Genomic DNA, 22,994 nt, shown 5'->3' on the forward strand with positions numbered 1-22,994 from the left:
TCTGGGCTCCTTCCATTTCGCCATTTTCCATCCCCCAAACTGCCCTTCCTGCCCTCCCGGCGTGCAACGGCACTCATTCTGCTGGGGAAACCTGAGAAATGTTCACGAGTCTCCTCCTCTTTTTTTTTTTTTTTTGAAGAACAGAAAAAAAATACAACAGAAAGAGAAAAACCAAAAAGAAACAAACAAAAAACCCCAAGACAAACCAAAAACCAAACCCCTCCCCCTCCCCAAAATTCCCCGCCCACAGCAATTTCAAGTATCCCTCAAATAAAAGACAGAATTATAAATAATTATAACTTTACAATTTAATAATTGACACATATACTATAGTATATACAGTATCATAAATGCTTTTGTTACTTTTAAGTAAGCAATCCCTGAGAACAGTTTTTGTGTGTGTTTTAAGTACCTTCACAAATGGAGAAAAGAAAAATTCACAGGTCTCGTCTGGACGCACGTGGAAGAAAGGCCAGTGCCCGGGAGCCGGCTGGGAGGCGCGTGAGGTTTAGTGTTGTGGGGGTCCGGCTCCTTCCTTCCTTCCTTCCTCTCGGCCTCCGCGCCCCGGCCCCCCCGGGGGACCCCGCCGCTCTCACGTCTCCTCCGGGGAAGGTCACGCCGGGGTCTCCGCGGGAACTTTTGGTTTCGACTAGACACTCGTGAGCGGGAGGAGGTGGAGGGAATTCCCATTTCCAGGCTGTCGTTTGGTTTCTGGGGCCAGAAGTTCTCTTGAATCCTCTCGGGACGGGAAACGGTTAGATCCGACTCGACTACGCAGAAGTCGTTACTCTGCCCAACGGGGGTTAGGTGGTTTTTTTGTTTTTTTGTTATTTTTTCGTTTTTCCTTCCATTTCTGGTGCCGCCGCCCGGCAGAGCTCGGGAGTGGCGGGGGTGTGGGGGAGGTTGCGGGGAGAGAGACAGGGAGGAGGGAGGGAGGGAGGGAGAGGGAGAGAGAGAGAGGCGGGGGTCTCAGCCGAACCGCTCCCTCACCAGCATCATGAGTTTCTTCTTGCCTTTGTAGATCTGCTTGAGATTGTCTATGAACTGGGCGAACTGCATGTGGCCGTCCTGGGCGAGCAGGAAGGTCTCCCGGGCCTTGCTGAGGAACTCGATGAACTCGCCGTAGTGCCGGGGGCTGATGTGGGTCAGCCGCGAGTGGGTGGTGTTGATGTAGGCGCTGATGGTGGCATCCAGCAGCTGGCGGAGGGGGGCCTTGTCCGTGGACATGAGCTTCCCGGAGTTGCGGCGGCCGGGGATGCCCGCCAGGCCCGGGGCCGTCATGGTGCAGCGGCGCAGGATGTCCGAGAGCACCGTGGCGCAGTGCACGCTCTTCACTACCAGCGGGATGATGGCGGCCAGCTCGTTCTTGCCCAGCGAGTGGCTCAGGGCGCAGGCCCACAGGACGTCGTTGATGGCCGGGTGGGTGTCCTGGTTGTAGGCCAGGTTCAGGTGAGTCATGGCCAGGGATGCCAGCTTGAAGGCCCGCAGCGGGTAGCCGCGGTGCTCCATGTAGCGGGCTATGGTGAACAGCTGCGAGTAGGTCATGCCCGTGGAGGCCGCGTCGATGACGATCTGGTAGGCCGTCTCGAAGGCGATGTGGTCCTTCTCGCACAGGGTCAGGGCGGACAGGGCGCAGTTCTGGGGGTCCTTCATGGCGCACTGCAGGGCCAGGGTGCGGGCGCAGCCGGCCAGCTCCTCGCGCTGGGGGTAGTCCAGGCTCAGCCGCAGGATGGTGTTGTGCGACATGACCGTGGCGGCGACGATGCTGGTGGCCTCGGTGGGGGTGAACAGCGTGTACCAGCTCTGCAGGATGCTGACTAGGGCTCGCACACCTGCGAAAGGAAAGGCTTACGGCTCGGCCGAGCGGCGGGGGGGCTCGGGAGGACCTCGCCCAAGCTCCTCTCCCCAGAGCGGGGGGCACGGGGCTCCCGGCCCGCCGGAAACAAACCACCGGCAAGGGAGGAAATGCCCTCAAAACCCCAAGGCGGGGTTTGCTTGCTTCTTTCGGCCGCAGTCCGACAAAGCGGACCACGGGATCGGGTGCCTGGCCGGCTCCCTCTCCGAGACTAGGCCGGAGCGGCGGGAACCACGTAAGATCCCTCGCGTAATGGGGGCGGCAGGAAATCGGCCCCAGAATCACCCTGCCGGTAGCAAGAGAGGGGCCAGAGAACTGGGCTGAGCGGGATCCTAGCCCGGCCCGCTGATCATCCGGCCGCCGACTCAAACACCGTGACGGCTTTAGCGGGAAAGCTGAATCGGAACGGCAGTCCCTCACTTCACTTTTTTTTTTCCTTAACCGTGTCTGCTAAGTGCTTATTATGTGCCAGACACTGTACTAAGTGCTGGGGTAGATACAAGCTAATCGAGTCAGGCACAGTCTGTGTCCCACAAGGGGATTATGGCCTTAATCCCAAATTTACAGATGAGGGAACTGAGGCACAGAGAAGTGACTTGCCTGAGTTTATACGGCAGACAGGCGGTGGAGTGGGGATTAGAACCCAGGTCCGTGCTCTATCCACAAGACTCCCTTCTCTTCTTTCAACGCTGACTAGTGCATTCACTGTTTTTTTTAAAAAAATCTCAGTCTGGGATCCGATTCCCCCTCTACTGGGGGAATTTGTATTCATTTCACACGGATTCCGCCTTTTTTCGGATTGCGCTCGAGGCCTAAGGTTGGCTCGCTCTCTCAGGATTTTGAAGATGTCTTGTGGGCAGCAGTGGGAAGGTCAGGCCTGGAGGGGCAATGCCCATTTATCAAGGAAGCAGAACCCTGAGGGGAGCCTCGCCGCCCCTTCTACCCACAATCTGTGGGCGGGCGGGCTGTTCCCCATTTGCCAAGGCCCGAGCCTGGCCAGAAGCAGGGCCTAATAGGCGGAGCGCTGGGCTGAGACCTGAGGTCTGCTCCCGACTGATGCTCGTGGGTCGCTGCGGGCAGCTTGCTGTTCGCTGCTGCTGCCCTAATGACGTTGAGACCGGTGAACGGGCTTATCAGAATGGGCTAGTCCAAGAGAGGGCATTTCTGTAAACGTCAGCCTTCGGAGCGGGGAGGGGGGTCTGACCCAGGCCAAACAGGCCACCCTCCTGGAGCTTCCCCTGTTCCCCCTATTTGGAAAACCGCTCTTGCTGCCTGCCTCTCCGCCAGAGAGTAAGCGCCTCGTGGGGAAGGGACCGTGGGACTGGGGTGCTCACTTCCCAGGAAAACCTGGGAGGCCGGGGCTCAGGGGAACCCTCGCAAACCGGCGGCGTCCCTCGGTGCCTGGGGAGGTCAGCAGGACTGCCACGAGGACACCGAGGAACGGGTCTTTATGGCGACCACCAAGACGAGACAAGAAGCGGTGTGGTGCTGGGGCTGAAGCAGTCCCACCCGGTGTGCCCCGCCAGCATCGAGCTGTCTCCGGGGTCCCTGCTCCCATAGCCTCGCGAGGAAGGCCAGCCGGACTCTCCGGGCCACGGAGGCATTGCCCTTTGGCTCTGGGAAACTTGGAGATGGAGGAGAGGAGAGAGCACGGGAGGCAAAAGGAAAGGCTGGGATCTCCACCGTGGGCTTTCCCAAAGTAGGGTTTGAGGGACTGGGGTCACCCCAGCAATCGAAGATGCTCCAAAGGAGCAGTGGGGGCCCTCAATATGCAGCTGAAGACGAGGGGACCGTCATGACTGCATCACCATCGGGGGTTGCCGTTTTCTCCCGAGAGACATGGGGGCGGAAGCTGCCGTTACCTGACTAACGGTACGTTCGGGAGCTGACCGTCCACTACTGAAGGCCGGGCGGTGGTGGCCATTTCCCCACCCCGCCAGAAAAGAGCAAAACCAAGGACCAGCAGGGCTCCTCCTGAGAGGATCTGGAGGGGCACAGTCCGTCAGGCTGGAGGCCACCCGCGGCCCGCCCCCAGAGCAGAAGGCAACTCACCCACTTCCGTGGCACAGGTGACCAGCCATCTCACCATCTCTCTCCGTCTCCAGTTGAGGGTGGACAAGGTCATCCGCATGACCTACAAGAGACGACACGGGTGTGGGCCCCCGAAACCCTCGGGGTTACGGAAGGGGAGAGGAGGCAGGAGGAGGGAGAGGGGAGAGCAGAGAATGGGAGGGTCCCCAACCAGTCTAGGCCTCCAGGACTCTAACCACAGTTATCTAAACTGAAGCTCCTAGTCAGTCGTATCATTTTCTCCCCCCTCCATTCTTCTCGTTGCTTTTTATTTTCCCTCCAGGGCTTCTCCTTCCCAGTCTTCCCATCAGCTCCCCTCCCTAGTTTCCCATTCTTGTTCCCTGACTGGCACCGGGTGGCCCTTCCCCTGACAACCCCATCCCGGCAGCCGGAAACAGCAGCAGAGCCTGCAAATGAGGCGTGCGAGTGGGCGCGTCGGATGGCGCGCTGGCCGCACCGGATGCGGGTGGGCTCGTGGGGCAGATCCGCGTGGGCACCTTCCCGATTGGGCGCGCTCACGTCCGCGCGTCGGATGGCGTGGGCGGGTCACCCCGGGCAGGCGCGAGGTGGGCCGGTGTAGGAGAGCGGTGTACATGTGCGTGCCACATTGGGAGGGATGTGGGTGCGCGTGTGAGCCTAAGTCGGACCGGGTTTGCGTGAGGGCCGGCCTCCGACTGCGTGGGCGGGTGTCCCCGTGCACGTCAGACCGCGGGGCTGCCAGCTGGGAGGAACGGATGAGCAGGGTCTGGCAGGAATGATGGAACTGGGGTTGGGGAGGAAGGCTGGGGGGGGGCAGAGGAAATGGGGATCCTTTCTTGAGAACATCTTGGTGGGCTGACGGGGGGCGGGGGTGGCGCTGATGACATGACGCTGCAGGACACTGACTCTGGCCTGTTTTAGAGAAGCAGCGTGGCTCAGTGGAAAAGAACCCGGGCTTTGGAGTCAGAGGTCATGGGTTCAAACCCTGGCTCCGCCAGTTGTCAGCTGTGTGACTTTGGGCAAGCCAATTAACTTCTCTGGGCCTCAGTTACCTCATCTGGAAAATGGGGATTAAGACTGTGAGCCCCACGTGGGACACCTGATCACCTTGTAGCCTCCCCAGCGCTTAGAACAGTGCTTTGCACATAGTAAGCGCTTAATAAATGCCATCATTATTATTATTATTTTGGTCTTCCCACTACCGGCATCCCCAAAATTGGGAACTTCCTCACCGTCCAGGACTTCTCCCCTCGCCCGCCCCCCCAGATCCGAGCACAAGCCGGGCCCTGCCACTTTTTATAAAGAGAAAGAAAAGAACGTTCAACACCGCTGGAACGGATAACTTTTGGAGAATTCTTCATCTACTACTACTAAAAAAAAAAGGGACTATGAGGAAGGGATTGAATGAGTTTCTTCAAGCTGCAGTATTTGGGGGCAGTTCGTTAGCCTGGCTCCATCTTTTCTGGGCCAGTTATAATTGAGCTTTCCCAATTTGGGATTTTATCTCTGGGTTCAGCGTTGATGGATCTAAAGGCCTAACCTGAGGAGAATAAAGCCCCTTCCTTTCTCAGGCTGAGGCCTAGGTTCCGCCTAATAACAGTAGTACTTGTAACTGCGCTATTTGTTAAGCGCTTACTATGTGCCGGGCACCATACCAAGCGCAGGGGTGGATGCAAGCGAATCGGGTTGGACACGATCCCTGTCCCGCATGGGGCTCACAGTCTCAATCCCCATTTTACAGCTGAGGTAACTGAGGCCACTGATGAGCGGTGGAGCCGGGATAAGAACCCTGTGCCCAAGGAGAACCAGCCTGGCTCAGTGGAAAGAGCACAGACTTGGGAGTCAGAGGTCCTGGGTTCTAATCCCGGCTCTGCCATTTGTCAGCTGTGTGACTTTGGGCAATGGGCCTCAGTTCCCTCATCTGTAACACGGGGATGAAGACTGTGAGCCCCAAGTGGGACAAACTGATCACTTTGTATCCCCCCAGCGCTTAGAACAGTGCTTTGCACATAGTAAGCGCTTAACAAATACTGTCATTATTAATACTGATCAATCAATCAATCAATCATATTTATTGACTGGCTTGGCTTTGCCGCCTGTCTGTTGGGTGACCTTGGGCGAGTCACTTCACTTCTCTGAGCCTCAGTTCCCTCTTCTGCAAAATGGGGATCGGGACTGGGAGCCCCAAGTGGGACAGGGACTAAGTCCAACCGGATTTGTTTGGATCCACCCCAGCGCTTTGTACAGTGCCAGACACTCAGTAAGTGCTTAATGAGTACTACTGTTATTATTCTTTTCTCTCATTGTTACCTCAGTTGTGCCTCAGTTACCTCATCTGTAAAATGGGGATTAAGACTGTGAGCCCCCCATGGGACAACCTGATCACCTTGTAACCTCCCCAACGCTTAGAACAGTGCTTTGCACATAGTAAGCACATAATAAATGCTATTATTATTATTGCTAGACTGTGAGCCCACCATTGGGTAGGGACTGTCTCTATCTGTTGCCAACTTGTACTTCCCAAGTGCTTAGTATAGTGTTCTGCACACAGTAAGTGCTCAATAAATGCGATTGATTGATATTATTATTATTATTAAGCAGGGCTGGCTCGTGTACCTGCAGGCCCAGCTCCAGGGCTACGTTGAGCAGGGTTGTGTCAGAGTTGCTGTCTGCCGGAGTGGCAATCTTGAACGCGTCCTGGGCTAGTTTAAAGATCAGCGAGGAGGAATGAATGTTCTTCTGAATCGCCTCCAAGACGGTGCGTAATCTCAGCATGTCCCCTACACCAAAAGGAACAAAACGAGAGTCAGGCTGTTTCACCTTTCGCTTCCCTCCCTCTGTCCCGCAAACCCTCAAAGCCGTTTTCGACTGATCTCTTCCTTTAAACGCCTCTCTTCGCTTGAGCTGCGCCTTTCAAGATGGGTCCTAACACAGTGCAGGGCACTCAGCAGGAACTCGGCAAATACTATTTGAGGACAGGGAAGGAAACACATCTCAGATTCCTGTTTTTCACAAGTCAGGATCAAGTCACTCTGCACGTCTCCACACTCCCCTAAAACCTTCATCTGCTCCCCATTTCTCTCCGTGTCGTGCAGACTCTCCTGACTGTTGGCTTCAATCAATCGATGGAATTTATGGAGCGCTTGCTCTGTGCAGAGCACTGTGTGCAGCGCTTGAGAGAGTACGAGGCAACAGAGTTGGTGGGCGCCTTCCCTGCCCACCCTCTACAGGGGGAGGTAGACAGGAAACTGGGTTATGGACTGGGAAAACAGTACAGTAAATCAAAACTATTAACTAATTGATCAAAATACTCGGCTACCCACTGGAATCTTGGTCTCCACAATCTCTAGGCTGTTGAAATGCCAACACTGGCCAGCAACGATCCCTCTCCTCCTCCTTAAGGAGACACTCTTCTCGCAAAGGGGAAGAAAATCACCCACCTTGGGGTAGAAACCCTCCCTCTCCCCGGGCTCTCGCTGTAGTTCCCTCAGGGGGATCCCGACATAACATTAACTTGGAAGGTCCTTCCAACTGTTTTGCCAATCAGGACCCCTCCCTAACAGGGAAGATGTGGAGTCTTGCATGGGCTTGGGCTGTTTGCGAGGGGGACGCGTCAGAGCCAATAAAAAGCAGCAAAAACCAAAACCTACGTCTCCCCTGGCCCACAGAGCCTGCCTCCTGGCCTCCGTGCAGCTTCTACCCCGATATTTAGGACCTAGATAGGCTCAGAGGGCTAAAGGGGTGATCTGGCTGGAGTGCTGCACCTATGTGTTGAAACTCAGCTGAGTACTGGGAAAGATCAGGGACCCAGAAGCCCTACAGTTTGGCTTGGGCGGGCCAAGGCCTGGGCAGCCCAGGATGCCTTGCTAGGTAACAACACGGCTCCCCAACTCACTTGAGGAGGCTTTGCTCGATTACTCAGGAGTTTTTCCAGGGTCTCCTGGTCCTCCAGCCACCTCCCGATTCTCCACCGCCCCCGGCTCCAACCCTACAACCCCCGCAGACTCCCTGTCAGGACAGTCCTAGAGACTTGCGGGTCCACGGAGCGAGAATCAAAGCCCAGGGTGTCCTTGAGATCTTGCCTAACCTTTCATTTTCAGCTCTGGAAATGAAGCCGGAATTCCCCGGCAGGTACGTAAAGATGGAAAAAAATAAAAATCGATGCAGTATTTGCTGAAGGTGTACCTGATGCTGCTAGCCTGTCACTTAGTGGGGAGTTTGCATTCTTAAATTCTCTTTTTTGGGAGCGTCTGGCCCTTTCCAACCTGCTCTTGCAGGCCAAAGGAAAAAAGCGAGCCATCCCAGGGATCTCCGCAGGCTACTGACCTCACAAAAACGTGGCTGGTCCATCTCTGGTTTCAAAACCTGGGGAGTCGCCCCATTCCCCCCCGTCGGTGGTCAAAGATGGCTTCCCCGGACTCCGGAACACAGCGATCCCCCTCTAGACTGTACGCTCATTGTGGGTAGGGAAGGTGTCTGTTATATGGTTGTGTTGTACTCTCCCAAGCGCTTAAAACAGTGCCCTGCACGCAGCAGGCGCTCAATAAATACGATCGATTGACGGATTGATTGATTCCCATGGCCCCTTTCCACTCCAAGTCACCGCGGAAAGTCAGCGAAGCCTCCCTCCGCCCCGGCGCACCGGGGAGAGAGCGGTTGGCGCGAACCGGCCGAGGGCTTCCGCCACCCACTCACCTTTGGCCGCGGTCAGCATGGTGGACGCCAGTTCGCACTGCTGGGACTCCAGATGCCCCAGCGTAAACCAGCGGGGATACCTGCTGGGCACCACCGACACAATGTGGTGGGGGTGGGAGACATCCCCCGGGGGGCTCGTGGTCTCCAGGACGGGCAACCTAGGAAGTCCGGGAAGAGGGCATCAGAGGCCCGCCCACCCCACGAGGAATCCTGCTCCCCGCGGGGCAGGAAGGGGTTAAGTAATCGCTCTCCAGAGTCTAATCCCCCATTCCGGGAAACTGCATTCCATGTGTGTGAAGAATCCCGGGGATCTATGCCGAACACACATGGACGAGGCCCAATTTCAAATTGACTTGAAAGGGAGTTAGAGAGCTGTGAAGTGATTTATAAACTTGTAAGGAAAAAAAAACCCAGTTTAAAACCCCTTTGTGGTCCTTTCATGTCGAAGCTAAATAGGCCTTTCGATTCAATCATCTGGTTCTTCTTAAACATGATCAGAAGCAGCAACGCGACCCTCTCGGGGCGGCCGGGCGGTTTTGGCTTACCTGGGCGAGTGTTAATTTTCAAGTTTTATGGCCCTGAAACAGGATGATCCCAGATCCCCCTTCTAGAGTCCTCCCTTAGTCATTCGAGAGCCGCTCTTTCAACTCGCCCCCTCCGCGTTTACCGCTAAGAGGCCGTTTATCTCCGGGATCCGGACGCCCCGGCCCCTCCGGGGGGTGGGGGTGTTCTGGCTCGGCCGGGGTCGGGGGAGGGACTCAGAAAGCCAACTCTTTTCCCGGGTGGCTCCGCTGATTTCGCTCCCCCAGAACGCTGGCTTCTGACAAGATAAGCCACGTGACTAGTGTAACTTTTGTCCCACCGGTCCCCCTCGGGAACAGCTTCTGGTCTGCCGGTGAAAGTATTTTGGACTTTGCACGACCGGCAAAAGTGCAGTCGGGAGCGGAAACCGGCAGCGAAAAATAAACCAGGAGACCATGCTCGGCGGGCCTCTTTTTGTGGCCGGGGGTGGGAGGTGGATGCCCGCTGAAGGCAGTCGGAGAAGAGGTGAAAAAAGGAGAGAGACAACCGATCCGAGGGCCTCGCTCCCAATACCAAACCCCAACTGAACCAAGACGGACAGAACGGTTACCAACCTCATGGCCCGCAAGGCCAATTTATACGCCAGGTCCGTGTCGTGCGGCAGCAGGGCAGAGAACAGGTATTTTGCGAAGGTGTGCATCGGCACGCTCTCGCGGTGGATCACCTCTCCCAGGCCGCTAAAGGGGCCTCCTACACAGGAAATAGGAACACCAAACGTCATCACTGTCCACCCTGGCCTGGAGACCCCACCCTCCCACCCTCAACTGCAATCTCACTCCTGAAGTCCGACGATCCAAACCACGCGAGCTGGCGTCAAGGAAGCAGATCTGCGTTTCAACAAAGGCAAGGCCCTCAGGAATCACCTGCCTCATTCTTTAACTACAGCCCCTCCGTGAATCCCACCGGGACCTTTCCCCGGTGAGGGAGGAGACAACCCTTTGGACGTTCCCTCGAGCAACTGGGCATGGCTAGGATAAGGGAGCTGAAGGTTCTTCTTGACTCAGAGATGCCAGCTTGAAGCCAGAGCCCACAAGCTCCTTGCCCCAAGCTGCCTTTCTTCAGGGCTCCGGAGCCCTACATTCCTGTAGAGGGCTGAAAAACCACCTGACCCTCCCAGAGACCCTATTCCGTCATGGGGCTCGACAGTCTTCCCACAGCAGCTCCCACAAACAACTCATCCAGAGTCCCTCAGCCACTTTCTGGAGTGCTGTTACCCTGGCTCTAACGAGCTGGGTAAGAAGGAGCCTCTCATACTGAAGTTGTACCGATGACGATAACAAAAATGGGAGTAACCCAAAGGACCATGCCACTTCACACTTTAGGGCCCCCCAGCTACGAGCGGTTCTCAGACTGTGAGCCCGTTGTTGGGTAGGGACCGTCTCTATATGTTGCCGACTTGTACTTCCCAAGCGCTTAGTACAGTGCTCTGCACACAGTAAGCGCTCAATAAATACGATTCAATAAATGAAAGGGGCTAGCAAGGAACTCTCACTTTTTCACTACATCTCAGCGAAGCCCTCAGGTAGCTTTTTTTTTTTAAAAAAAAAGGTATTTGTCCACCCTTAGTTTGCCAGACACCGAACTAAGCGCTGGAGGAGATACAAGCTAATCAGGTGGAGGTCAGTCCCCGATCTGCATAGAGCTCACAGTCTTACCCCCCATTTTACAGACGAGGTCACTGAGGCACAAAGAAATAAAGTGATTTGCCCAGTCATCCAGCAGACAAGCGGCGGAGCCGGGATTAGAACCCAGGTCCCTCTGACTCCCACTAGGTTAGACTGCTTCTCTAACGGACCCCAGGGAAAGAGAAGCCCAGAACGGAAGGCTGGCCTCTGGTCTCTCGCAGCAGAGCTGGGAATCGGGGTGCATCTCAATCGTGCTCCTGCCACCAGTTAAGAGCCCCGATCCGTCCCTTATCCCTCTCGCTCCGCCAGCCCCTCACCTTCCAGCAATAAGATGCACTGTTTCCGCAGCGTCTGGACCAGCATCAGGTCCAGTTCCAGCTCCTGGAGCCGGGCGATGATCTGCTCCTCGTTGCGGCACACTTTATCCTGAGCGTACAGTCCCTCCGGCATCACCCTCTGCTGCCCCATCCCCATCAGGGCCACCTCCAACGCCAGGGACAGGTACGACTCCCCGCTGTCCTGGCAGCCGGCAACCACGGGCACGTGCTGATACAGTGGAGGCTTGCAGTCATTGGCATCTGCAAGGCAGAAAGTGGCACGGGACTTGTCAGGTGGATGGCATTCACGGGTGGGGGAAAAGAAGCGTGAAGTGCGGGGACCGGAGCAGGGTGATATCTTCAAACGCAGCCTCCATTTCATCTTCGACTCCCTACGTGCAGCCCGACAAAGGGGATGTGAGGAGACCTGCGCGGGAACCTACGGCTCTGCCCGGGAAACCGATCTAGGGTAAATTACGAGGTTATCCAGAGCAGGTAAAAAGAAGTGAGAACAAATGCCTTGGTTTTAAAGAGGGAAAATGGAAGAAAAGGAAACATTTTCGCCTCTGAGTTTGGGCAAGGGGGAGAGGACTGTAGTACCGCAAACCTTGACTCTTGATGAACATCTCATCAGATGGTGGCGGGGAGCTCTGGGCCCTAGAGCTGACTCTGCCTGCCCCATATGAGAGGGACGGGGCAGAGGGACAAACCGGACAGATGGAGGTGAAGGGTAGCTGCCCCGGGGGTTTCCCCGCAGGCACGTGTAACCTTCCAGTACCTGCAGCTTCCAGGCAGTTTTCTTCTTCCAGTCGGCACGCTTCCGTCAAAGTCAGAAACAGACACCCGATAGGATCGAGGGGATGGCCCACCCAGCCCTCCAGGTTAGTGATAGTAGTTGCTCCTCTCTGCAGCAGTTCTGGAGAGGAAAAAAAAAAACCATTTCCATATTTCATCCATCTGCCCTAAGGTGGGAACTAAAATCCCTCCCTTGCTGTCTGGTCACTGGGGTAGTAGAGGCACGTAGCACATGTCTCAGTGGTGCTGACCACAATGACCCGTGCACTGGCCTTGGCAGGGTACAGAGGAGCAGAATGAGGCAGCACTTGAGGGAAAGGGATTAAGGCAGCAGGGTAGGCAAGCTATTTGTTTTCTTCCTTATGGTATTTGTTAAGCACTTACTGTATTTCAAGCACTATTCTAAATGTGGGGTAGATACAGGTTTATCGGGTTGGGCGCAGTCCCAATCTCCCATGGGATTCACAGTTTAAATTGGAGGGAGTACGATTTAAATCCCCATTTTACCGATGAGGCACAGAGAAGTGAGGTGACTTGCCCAAGGTCACGCAGCAAGCAACTGGCAGAGCAGGGATTAGAACCCAAATCCTCTGACTCCGAGGCCCGTTCCCTTTCCGCGAGGCTACGCTGCTTCTCACTCAGCCATTCGCATTCTTTTATTTGAAGACCATTTCTTGTAAAGGAACGGTAGCCACCTTTACTCTGGTGACTTAAACCCTAGAGGAGGAAGCCTGTCTTTTGAACTGGGGAAGTTCATCTTGAGGAGGGGTACTGAGTAACGTAAACTCTGCCACGGGCCGCTACTGCTCCTCCCTAACACGGAATGCCACGATAACGCTAGGCTAAGAGCCAGGGAAGGCGGACAGCCACGGGAGCGGCTCCGGCTGGGAAGAACCAGCCTGCAGTTGGAATGGTGGAATAAAGCTGGCAGTCGGGCCGCTCTGGGGCCGGGGGTGGCACCGTGTCCAGCTGGGCCAGGCACCTAAGCTGCGGTTTTGCCACGTTTTCCACTATAGGTACCCGGCCCCGGGTTCGAGGAATCCCACCCACGATCCCACCAATAACTGGAGACCACAATTCAGTCCAACTCTTGACAGCGGCAGGGTTCCAGCGGGTCTGCCCCAGGAGTGGACTGCGCTTGCCCTGGAAAGACTGAAGATGAAAAGCAGTAGGGGAAAGAGCATGGGCTGGGAGTCAGGGGCCCTGGGTTCTAATCCTGGCACCATCACCTGTCTGCTGTGAGACCTTGGGGAAGTCGCTTCGCTTCTCTGTGTCATTTTTACCTCATCTGTAAAGTGGGGAGCAAGACTGTGAGCTCCGCATGGGCCATGGACTGTGTCCAATCTGATGGGCTTGTATCTACTCCAGCACTTAATACAGTGCCTGGCACATAGAAAGCGCTTAATACCATTTTTTTTTTCTAAAGAGAAGCAGTGTGGCTCAGTGGGAAATCAATCAATCAATCATATTTATTGAGCGCTTACTGTGTGCAGAGCACTGTACTAAGCGCTTGGGAAGTACAAGTTGGCAACATATAGAGACAGTCCCTACCCAACAGTGGGCTCACAGTCTAGAAGAGCACAGGCTTTGGAGTCAGAGGTCATGGGTTCAAATCCCAGCTCCGTCAATTGTCAGCTGGGTGACTTTGGGCAAGTCACTTAACTTCTCTGTGCCCCAGTTCCCTCACCTGTAAAATGGGGATGAAGACCGTGAGCCCCATGTGGGACAACCTGATCACCTTGTAATCTCCCCAGCGCTTAGAACAGTGCTTGGCACATAGTAGGCGCTTAATAAACGCCATCATTATTATTATTAAAGAGAGAGACAGAGCTGGTCTAGAAAAATACCCCTTTCGTGGCATATAAGACATCATCCTGGCTACAAGGTGACTGTCGTCCTTTAAGTGAGCCTTCTAAAGCACGTACCAACTTCGACATCCGATCGAGTCCTGGAAGAGGCAACTCCAATTTGGATCCATCAGTTTAGGGTTTCCGGGGCTGCAGCTAACACCCGTGACTACGGACAGACCTCTTTGGACCCCCAAGTGAAACTCCAATTGGTACCCGGGCTCCCGTCCCCGTCCCGCTCCAGCCCTCGCTACTGGATAGCCTCAGCCAGGTGCTCCGATTCCACCGCAGGTAACACTAGCCCTTCGGCTCCACGGAGGATTTTACAATACCGAGGTCTGGTGTGGGCTTGGTTTCGGGTATCATCCTGTACCTTTCTTCTGATGCTTGTAGATTTCCAGCTGCCTCTGTTGCTGCAACCTCAGGGTATTGATTATGGCGACGGTGAGGCGCAGGGCTTCCTTGGGGTAGCCGTGGGAACGCAGGGCGTCGACTCGAGCGCACGCTGTAGGGACGTGTTCTGCGGGACAGGGCGGAAATCAAGCTGAGTTGGATTACACTGAAAAAGCGCCGGACTTAATCAGTCAATGGGATCTATAAAATGGGAATTAAGAGTGGGAGCCCCATGTGGGACAGGGACTGTGTCCAACCTAATTAACTTGTATCTACCCCAGCGCTTGGAACAGTGCTTGGCACATAGTAAGCGCTTAACAAATACCATCATTACCATCAATACCATCATTACCATCTCCCTCTCCCCCTCGTCCCCCTCTCCATCCCCCCCATCTTACCTCCTTCCCTTCCCCACAGCACCTGTATATATGTATATATGTTTGTGCATATTTATTACTCTATTTATTTATTTATTTATTTTGCTTGTACATATCTATTCTATTTATTTTATTTTGTTAGTATGTTTGGTTTTGTTCTCTGTCTCCCCCCTTTTAGACTGTGAGCCCACTGCTGGGTAGGGACTGTCTCTATATGTTGCCAATTTGTACTTCCCAAGCGCTTAGTACAGTGCTCTGCACATAGTAAGCGCTCAATAAATACGATTGCTGCTGCTGCTGCTGATGATCATTATTACCGCAAACCTGTCCCACAAAGACAGGGCAACAGTCAAGGCTCCTCCAAGTGTCACTTTGCAGCTTTCGGGGACCCGACCCTGGGCTGGATGAACCAGAGGCCTGGCCCAATAACGACACTCGTCTCCGTGTCCGTCTTTAGGTAAGAAGGGATGATTCCCAGACACCACCTCCTCCTCCCCACATCCACTCCCTCTTCCAGGTGGTTTTTCTCCTTCGGAGAATGAACTATTTCTCAACCACAGCGGGTCAGGGGGCTGAAAACAGGACAGCGTTGCCGCTTCCCCGCAACTGAGCCAAACAGTAACGCGGCCTTGGGACTGGGCCTCTAAACGCCGCTCTGGAGTCCCACTCCGCCACCCCGGCTCCTTCTCGTCCCCGGCCCGGGGCTGATGGAGCCTCCTGAAGTCGCAGAGGAGGTGGCATGAACTGGGAGCGTGGCAGGGAGGCCCGTGCCCACGGCACGAGGCGTCGAGGTGGAGTGTCAAACCGGGGCAGCGCTGCCGACGTCTACGTCCTCGCTGCCACTCTAGAAGTGGACACTGCTGCTGGCTCAAACGAGATGCCACCCTGCTGCTTCTCTACACCGTTTACTGGGAAGCAGTCTGGCTTGCAGTGAAGTCCCGCTCATGGACTTTTTTGAAAAAAAAAAAAAAAATGATTAGGGGTAGAGGCTCTGAAAATGGAATCTTTGCTTGCTTCTGCTTTTTTATTTTTACATTTTTCACCTGAAGTCGTTGTTAATGTGGAGGGGATAATAGCTTTGAACAAAAACCTAAGCAGGAACAGATGGCATGACATGCAATTAAGAACAAAGACCATGTTTGCCTACAAACATCCTTAATAATAAAATAAATGGAAATACACAGAACACACCCATCAGGGGAGCAGAACGGTCTCTAAACAGAATGTTTTCCAAAGGTTCCCACAAGACGGCAGGTGGTCTTTAAACTCAGGTTTATGTTCCCGCAGAAATGTTTCGAGAGAGCGCGCTTATTGGTAGGTTCTGACATTTATTTGTTCAGCGGCTGAAAACGCCGGGATTGCTGACAAGTCAAATGTATTCTTTGGCGTGGTGGAATTTCACCATTTGAGCGGATCAAAAATAAAAATCAGGATGGGGTTTTGTAAGTGCCTTATGCAAGATGATATTTAGCCGGTCCTCAGCGGAGGCTACTTGAAAGAGACACAATAAATAATTCACCTGACTTGGTTTATGTCAGGGGCGGGGGAGAGGGGTGCTTCAGCTCGGTGGAGGATGGTCGGAAGCTGTTGGGTCAGAGGGACTGGGAACCACCATTAATGCTATTTACTGAGCGCTTACTATGTGCAGAGCCCTGTACTGAGCACTGGGGAGGTACAACAGAGTAGGCCGACGCTTTCCCTGCCAGCAGTGGGCAAGCGGCCGGGATTGCGGACCTGAGTTCTAATTCAACACCCCCCCCCCCCCCCCCCCGGGGTTTTTTGACCTTGGCCAAGTCACTTTACTCCTCTGGGACTCACCTTGCCTAATCTGTAAAATGGGAATTAAGACTGTGCCCCCGTGGGACAGGGACTGTATCCAACTTGACTGGACCTAAATGGCCTAGTGGCAAGAAGCTGGGCTTGGGAGTCGGAGGTCGTGGGTTCTAATACCGCCGCTGCCACTTGTCTGCTGGGTGACCTTGGGTGGGTCACTTCACTGTGCCTCAGTTACTCCATCTGTAAAGCGGGGATTAGGATTCCCCACAACACTATGTTTGTACAGATTTATTACTCTATTTTACTTGTACATTATTTACTATTCTATTTATTTTGTTAATGATGTGCATAGAGCTTTAATTCTATTTGTTCTGACGATTTGACCTGTCTACATGTTTTGTTTTGTTGTCTGTCTCCCCCTTCTAGACTCTGAGCCCGTTGTTGGGTAGGGACCGTCTCTATCTGTTGCCGACTTGTACTTCCCAAGCCCTTCGTACAGTGCTCTGCACACAGTAAGCGCTCAATGAATATGATTGAATGAATGAATAAAGGAGCCAAAGAGCCGATCTATAATCGTTGGTTCTCTCGGTTCTGGCTCAAGTCTGGCCTGGGGGTTGGGGGCGAGGGGAAAGGCTTTGTTCACACTTGCCCGGACCCCAGGTGTAGTGACCGGTCCGGTGACCCCGGAGAGATGGGTTCATTCTGCCTCTCCCTCCCCGCTCCACAGAGTCACGTGGGCAGTTGCTCGGGAGGTCGGAGATCCGGTCTGGGCCGTGGCTCATTTCAAGAACAGTCCTGAATTTGACACAGACCTGAATTCCCAAGGTCCCCACGTCTCCCTTCCTGCCCTTCCAGGGGAGCCCCTGGCTTGTTTCGTCCCATTCCAAATCCAAGTGGGGGGGGAGGGGAAATGGACCTAGGTCAATTGGAGAAGCAGCGTGGCTCAATGGAAAGAGCCCGGGCTTTGGAGTCGGAGGTCACGGGTTCAAATCCCGGCTCCGCCAATTGTCAATCAGTCCATCAATCGTATTTATTGAGCGCTTACTGTGTGCAGAGCACTGTACTAAGCACTTGGGAAGTACAAGTTGGGAACATATAGAGACGATCCCTACCCAACAGTGGGCTCTGGGTGACTTTGGGCAAGTCACTTCACTTCTCTGGGCCTCAGTTCCCTCACCTGTAAAATGGGGATGAACCCTGTGAGCCCCCCATGGGACAACCTGATTACCTTGTACCCCCGCCCCAAGCACTTAGAACAGTGCTTTGCACAAAGTAAGAGCTTAATAAATGCCATCATTATTATTATTAATCTGCCTGTGGTATAAAAGGACTGAACGACTACTGGCCCTTTGTTTCCAGTTTCCGGTCAGGAACCTTCTGGCCACGGAGATGTTACCCTCACCTCAGACTGGACCCCGGGAAGTGAACTGGGTGGGCAGCTAGATGAATTAGGCAAAGACACAAATGTATACTGCGGCCACTGGAACTCACCCAACAGCTTCGATGAAATCTCTGATACGTACACGTGCACCTTAGAGGAAGTGTTTGAGCCCAGAATCGCAAGCCAAAGGCTGCTCTCAACACAGGTAGGGGTTCATTAATACGCTGGGCTTGACCTTTAGAGATGGCTGGCACCTCGGGACTGGCCTGAAACTCTTCTTGAGAATGTCAGGGTGAAAAACAGCTCCATACGTTCAAACGGGGAGGGTCTTGGCCCCCCCACTCCTCCAAATCCCACCTTTTACAGCTGCTGAGATCCTAAAAATAGCTTAACTTTTAACCTGACCAGGCAAAGATGCCAGGGGATAGTCCAAGCTCAGTTTGACCTCAACTCAAAGCCCCTGGGCCCATTTGTAGTTTGTGGACTCCTGAGATAAGTTTGACTGGGCACAGTAGGCTATTATAATAGACCCTGCTATAACAGACCCAATCTGGACCCTTCTGGCAATTTTTACCCCTTGGGAAGAGGGTTTCGATTGGACGCGGCTAGGTCCTTGAAGCTTCAGTCTGTGGCTTCTAGATTTAGAAGTTCCGGAACTCTAAGGGCTAAAAACCACCATGCCTATTCAAAGAGCTTGATGGGAGAGCTCTTTGGGAAATAAAGGGGCTATACAAACTCAAGGTTTCATTGCTGTTATGATGATAATGATGATTATGAAGAAAAAAGAAGCTTACACTATGTAGCGTTCTGCACGCTCGGGAGGCCAGGTGGTCAGACTCAGATTTTTGGACTTGAAATGGGAGTTTTGTGACGGTGTTAGGGAAAAGGAGCAGCAGCTGGGAGAAGCTGGCAAGTAAATACAGAAATAAAACACGGAGCAAGGCGCTAGGACAAATAACGGTTAGGCCTGATCCCGATCCTAACGCTGCAAAGCAACAAAAATTGATAAAGAATCGAATACGTATGCACATTAAGTTCTCTGGCCAGAGAGCTAGGTGGAATTTAAGCTTCTTGCCTTCTTTAGTCTGTCTGGCAAGTCTGCCATAAGAGTAGACTGTAATGCTTTCCATGACGTTTTCCTGGGTCAATATCTGTTCTTCCTCCTACTTAGACTGTGAGCCCACTGAGGGACAGGGATTGTACCTGACATAATTATCTTGTTTCTAGCCCAGTGCTTAGAACAGTGCTTGACACAAAGTATACTTAACACTTACCACAACTCTTATTCTTATTATTATTATTAATAAAACCTTCCGATACTAACCTCATACCGCATTCTTTAGGGAGCATTAGTTACTCCTCATCCTCATGAATTGGCAGGCGGGGGCATGTGAGCACACCCAACCTCTCCTTCCCATCTCCAAAAGCACAGAATGATGTCCCAGAGCTACATGCGACGGCAATCTGCTCCTCCTTTAAAACGAATGTATACGAGGGGTAGAACTCTCGAAGGAAGGTTTGGGGAAGAAAGGGATCTACTTACCGAGCCACAGTGGCTGGCCTTGGGCATTAAACAGGAGGCTCTCTCCTTCCCTCTGGTAGGAAGGAGACATGTATAAGTCACTGCTGATTATCCGCTGTAAATGACTGTCCTGCCAGTGCAGGTCACACCCCTCTATGGCTCGAGTAAACACTGTTCGTCTTGGTCTTGCTAAAGAGTCTGTAGAGAAACAGAACCGAATTCACAAACTGCAGCCAACTTCCCCCTTCCCCTCGCCTCCTCTCTAGGTAAGAAACAGTTCTCCCATCTTGTAAATTTGGTGACTTTTATAATTGCCTCAGTTCTCCAGAACTGTCTCCCCCAGCCCCCAACCCCCAGAGCTCTGTCACATCAGCACAGAAAGGACCTACTAGAATGATCCAGCCAACTCATAACGGAGTTTTACCTCGGAAGGGGATTGACTGTGACTTCAAGAGGTTGCCCTTCTCTTCAGGAAATGAGCCAGGAAGAGCCCTGGAGCCTGGGTCAGCTGGCTCAAATCCCAGGGTAGTTTGGGGTACATCTGCCTCCCCCCATTTCCTGGGATTTTCAGTAGGAAATAGGATGACCCTAAATTCCCTTTCTGGCCCCCAGTCGGCCTAGGTTCCGGGAAGCCCCACACTCTTCCAAAAGGCTCGTGAAGGGTGGGGGCCTGGGCACAACTGTTCTTCTGCAGGGGTTCTCCCCTCCGGGAGAGGGATTTTGGGACGGTTCTGCTCACATCTCCTCCGGGATCCTCCCAGGTCATCAGGAGCCTTTGGCCCGAGAACCGGGTCTCTCTGGCCAAGAACCAATTTACCACAGATATCTTGAGGTGACTGAGAGTCCCTAAAGGCTCCAGATTAATTTGTGACTTGGGATGCTGGGCAGAAGTCCCTCCTGCTCCCCCTAAAACCTGAGGGGGGCTGGTTATTGTCAAGTAGAAAGGCAGAATTCCCGATTACTGTGGGTAGGAATTTCACATTATAAGCTGAAATCTATAAGCAGGCAGATCAATCAATCAATCGTATTTATTGAGCGCTTACTCAATGCAGTGCAGAGCACTGTACTAAGCGCTTGGGAAGTAAAAGTTGGCAACATATAGAGACAGTCCCTACCCAACAGTGGGCTCACAGTCTAGAAGGGGGAGACAGAGAACAAAACCAAACGTATTAACAAAATAAAATAAATAGAATAGATATGTACAAGTAAAATAAATAGAGTAATAAATATGTACAAACAAATATACATATATACAGGTATATACATAAATACAGGCAGATAAATATGGGTTGGAGATGAAGACGCACAGTCATAAACAAAACCCTAATCTCAAACTCTTTTGTGGAATAAAGACATTTTTGAAAACGGAAACATTAGGGTCTAATATTCAGGGCCAGAAACTAGAACACAGAGCTGGTTTAACAGCTCGTCTCCTGAAGGACTTGACAAATCCACGGCAGGAGCCTGACTGAGGAAAAAGACAAAAAGCATTCCCACTGGCAGCTAAAATTAGCTGGCCAAACTGGAAAAGCACACTCTCACAAAAGCAAGTTCATCATGGAAGTTTGTTTTAGTAGAGATCTGTGGATTTCTTCAAGAGACAAAAGAAACCTTGCAGAATGACAGGTCTTGGGGTAGTTAATGCTCCAGATGTTCCTTAACAAAGAGCAGGATGACACAAAGCGTCAAGAAGAAAGGGGAGTGAAGGAACACCCATGCTCCTCTGTGCCCAGAAGAGACAACGGTGAGGGATCAATCAATCAATTAGACCTGACAGCCTATTGTACAGGCTATCACTAAAATCCATCCTGGCCTCCTCGTCAATGGATTTTAGGCCTTGCAGGCAACAGAGCGGCTATACCACTTTGACAAAACCCATCTTATTGTTCTGTCATCTTTGTTGCCTGCCATCAGGTAGCGAAATGGTATTTACTGAGCGCTTACTGCATACAGAGCACTTGTACTAAGAACTTGGGAGGGTATAAAATAACAGAGCCCTGCCCACGAAGAGCTTATAATCTAGAGCATTGGGATCTCCTGACTCATGAGTCGTAGAGAATAATGGTCCCTCTGCAGAGCTAAGCTTCTGCTGTTGCCTTCCTGAACAAACCTCTGACTCTTCATTATTATAATGATTATTTTTAATGGTACCTGTTAAACGCTTACTATGTGCCAGGCACTGTTCTAAGCACTGGGGTAGATACAAGCTAATCAGGTTGGACCCACTCCGCGGCCCACACGGGGCTCGTGTTTTACAGATGAGGTAACTGAGGCCTAAGGAAGTGAGGTGACTTGCCCAAGGTCACACATCAGACGTGGTGGAGCCAGGACTGACTTCTGGCTCTACCCACTAGGCCATGCTACTTCTCCATCTGTTGTGGGTAGAGAACACGTCTGCTAACCCTGTTGCATTACAGCCTCCCAAATGCTTAGTACAGTGTTCCGCATATAGTAAGAGCTCAGTAGATACCACTGACATGGGCTGATTGAAAGGGTCTGGTTTCTGTTCAGCAGACTGGGCGAGACCAGTGCAGGGAATCCTACTCTCATTCAATTGTATTTATTGAACGCTTACTGTGTGCAAAGCACCGTACTAAAGCGCTTTCAAGAGGGCAGTGAGGGGCTTTTAGCTAATGAAGTTTCAGTACAGTCAGAAGGTCCCTGACCTTCCTGGTGATCTGTTATTTATTTATTCATTTATTTATGCATATTATGTCTGTCTCCCCCTCAGGACGGTGAGCTCGTTGTGGGCAGGGAATATGTCTGTTGTTGTGCTGTACTCTCCCAAGAGCTTAGTACAGTGCTTTGCATACAGTAAGCGTTTAATAAATACGACCGAAAGAAGGAAAGGCGGGCGAAGGTAGTCGGCACAGATGGGTTTCCGGAGGGTTTGGAGGGATCCTCCGGTGGCTCTGTTGGTGGTTTGCCCGTGGTGAAAGTGGCTCTCCAGATTGGAAGAATAAAGAACATCAACGGCCTACGCTACAGAGGTAGCGCGAGACCTGAGACCAACGGCAGCACTGTCATTACCACAGCAGTAAATTTTAACTAATACTTAGAAAAGCTGGGGGCGGGAGGGGAGGGCTGAAATGCTATATTAGTTTTTGGTAAAATGGTACCGCTGAACAGTTCCTTTATGCACTGAACCGAACTAACAAACACTCAACAGTTTCCTGACAGGAAAGAGAGAGACACAGATATGGAAAAGAACTAATGCAGCCTACAGTTGAGATGGCGATTAAACAAACAAATCTGGAACAGAACTAAGGCAGGCCAGAATTGAGAACGCTGGGGTCTCCTAAACTAGACGAGGCCTTAAACAGGAAGATAGGTCGGGAGTTTTGGTTTTAATAATAATAATAATGGCATTTATTAAGCACTTACTATGCGCAAAGCACTGTTCTAAGCACTGGGGAGGATACAGGGTGATCAGGTTGTCCCACGTGGGGCTCACAGTCCTAATCCCCATTTTATAGATGAGGGAACTGAGGCACAGAGAAGTTAAGTGACTTGCCCAAAGTCACACAGCTGACAAGTGGTGGAGCTGGGACTTGAACCCATGACCTCTGGCTCCAAAGCCCGTGCTATTTCCACTGAGCCAGGCTGCTTCTCTTATTTGAAAGGTTTTGAAAGGAATCTCTTGAAAGGAATCTCTTCTCTAGGTCAGGAAAGCTCTTTGTGGGTGTAATATTTCTGTCCATTTGTGGGGCTCACAGTCTTAATCCCCATTTCACAGACGAGATAACTGAGGCACAAAGAAGTTAAATGACTTGCCCAAGG

The 22,994-nt window shown here is 52.5% G+C and overlaps 1 protein-coding gene across 1 annotated transcript in view; it reads right to left on the reverse strand.

The window, feature by feature from the left end:
• Positions 1-248: 248 nt before the first annotated feature.
• Positions 249-22,994, reverse strand: part of ZSWIM5 (zinc finger SWIM-type containing 5) — a 148,405-nt gene continuing 125,659 nt past the window's right edge. Inside the window, exons 6-14 of the mRNA XM_038760585.1 lie at positions 19,236-19,412; positions 14,139-14,285; positions 11,902-12,039; positions 11,124-11,384; positions 9,736-9,871; positions 8,600-8,757; positions 6,521-6,684; positions 3,908-3,989; positions 249-1,832 (exon numbers count right to left, since the gene is read on the reverse strand). Coding sequence (XP_038616513.1) covers positions 970-1,832; positions 3,908-3,989; positions 6,521-6,684; positions 8,600-8,757; positions 9,736-9,871; positions 11,124-11,384; positions 11,902-12,039; positions 14,139-14,285; positions 19,236-19,412 — 2,126 coding nt within the window. The 3' untranslated portion in view covers positions 249-969. The remainder of the gene's footprint in view (positions 1,833-3,907; positions 3,990-6,520; positions 6,685-8,599; positions 8,758-9,735; positions 9,872-11,123; positions 11,385-11,901; positions 12,040-14,138; positions 14,286-19,235; positions 19,413-22,994) is intronic.

Source organism: Tachyglossus aculeatus, chromosome 18 (assembly GCF_015852505.1).
Source record: "Tachyglossus aculeatus isolate mTacAcu1 chromosome 18, mTacAcu1.pri, whole genome shotgun sequence".
NCBI lineage: Eukaryota > Metazoa > Chordata > Mammalia > Monotremata > Tachyglossidae > Tachyglossus > Tachyglossus aculeatus.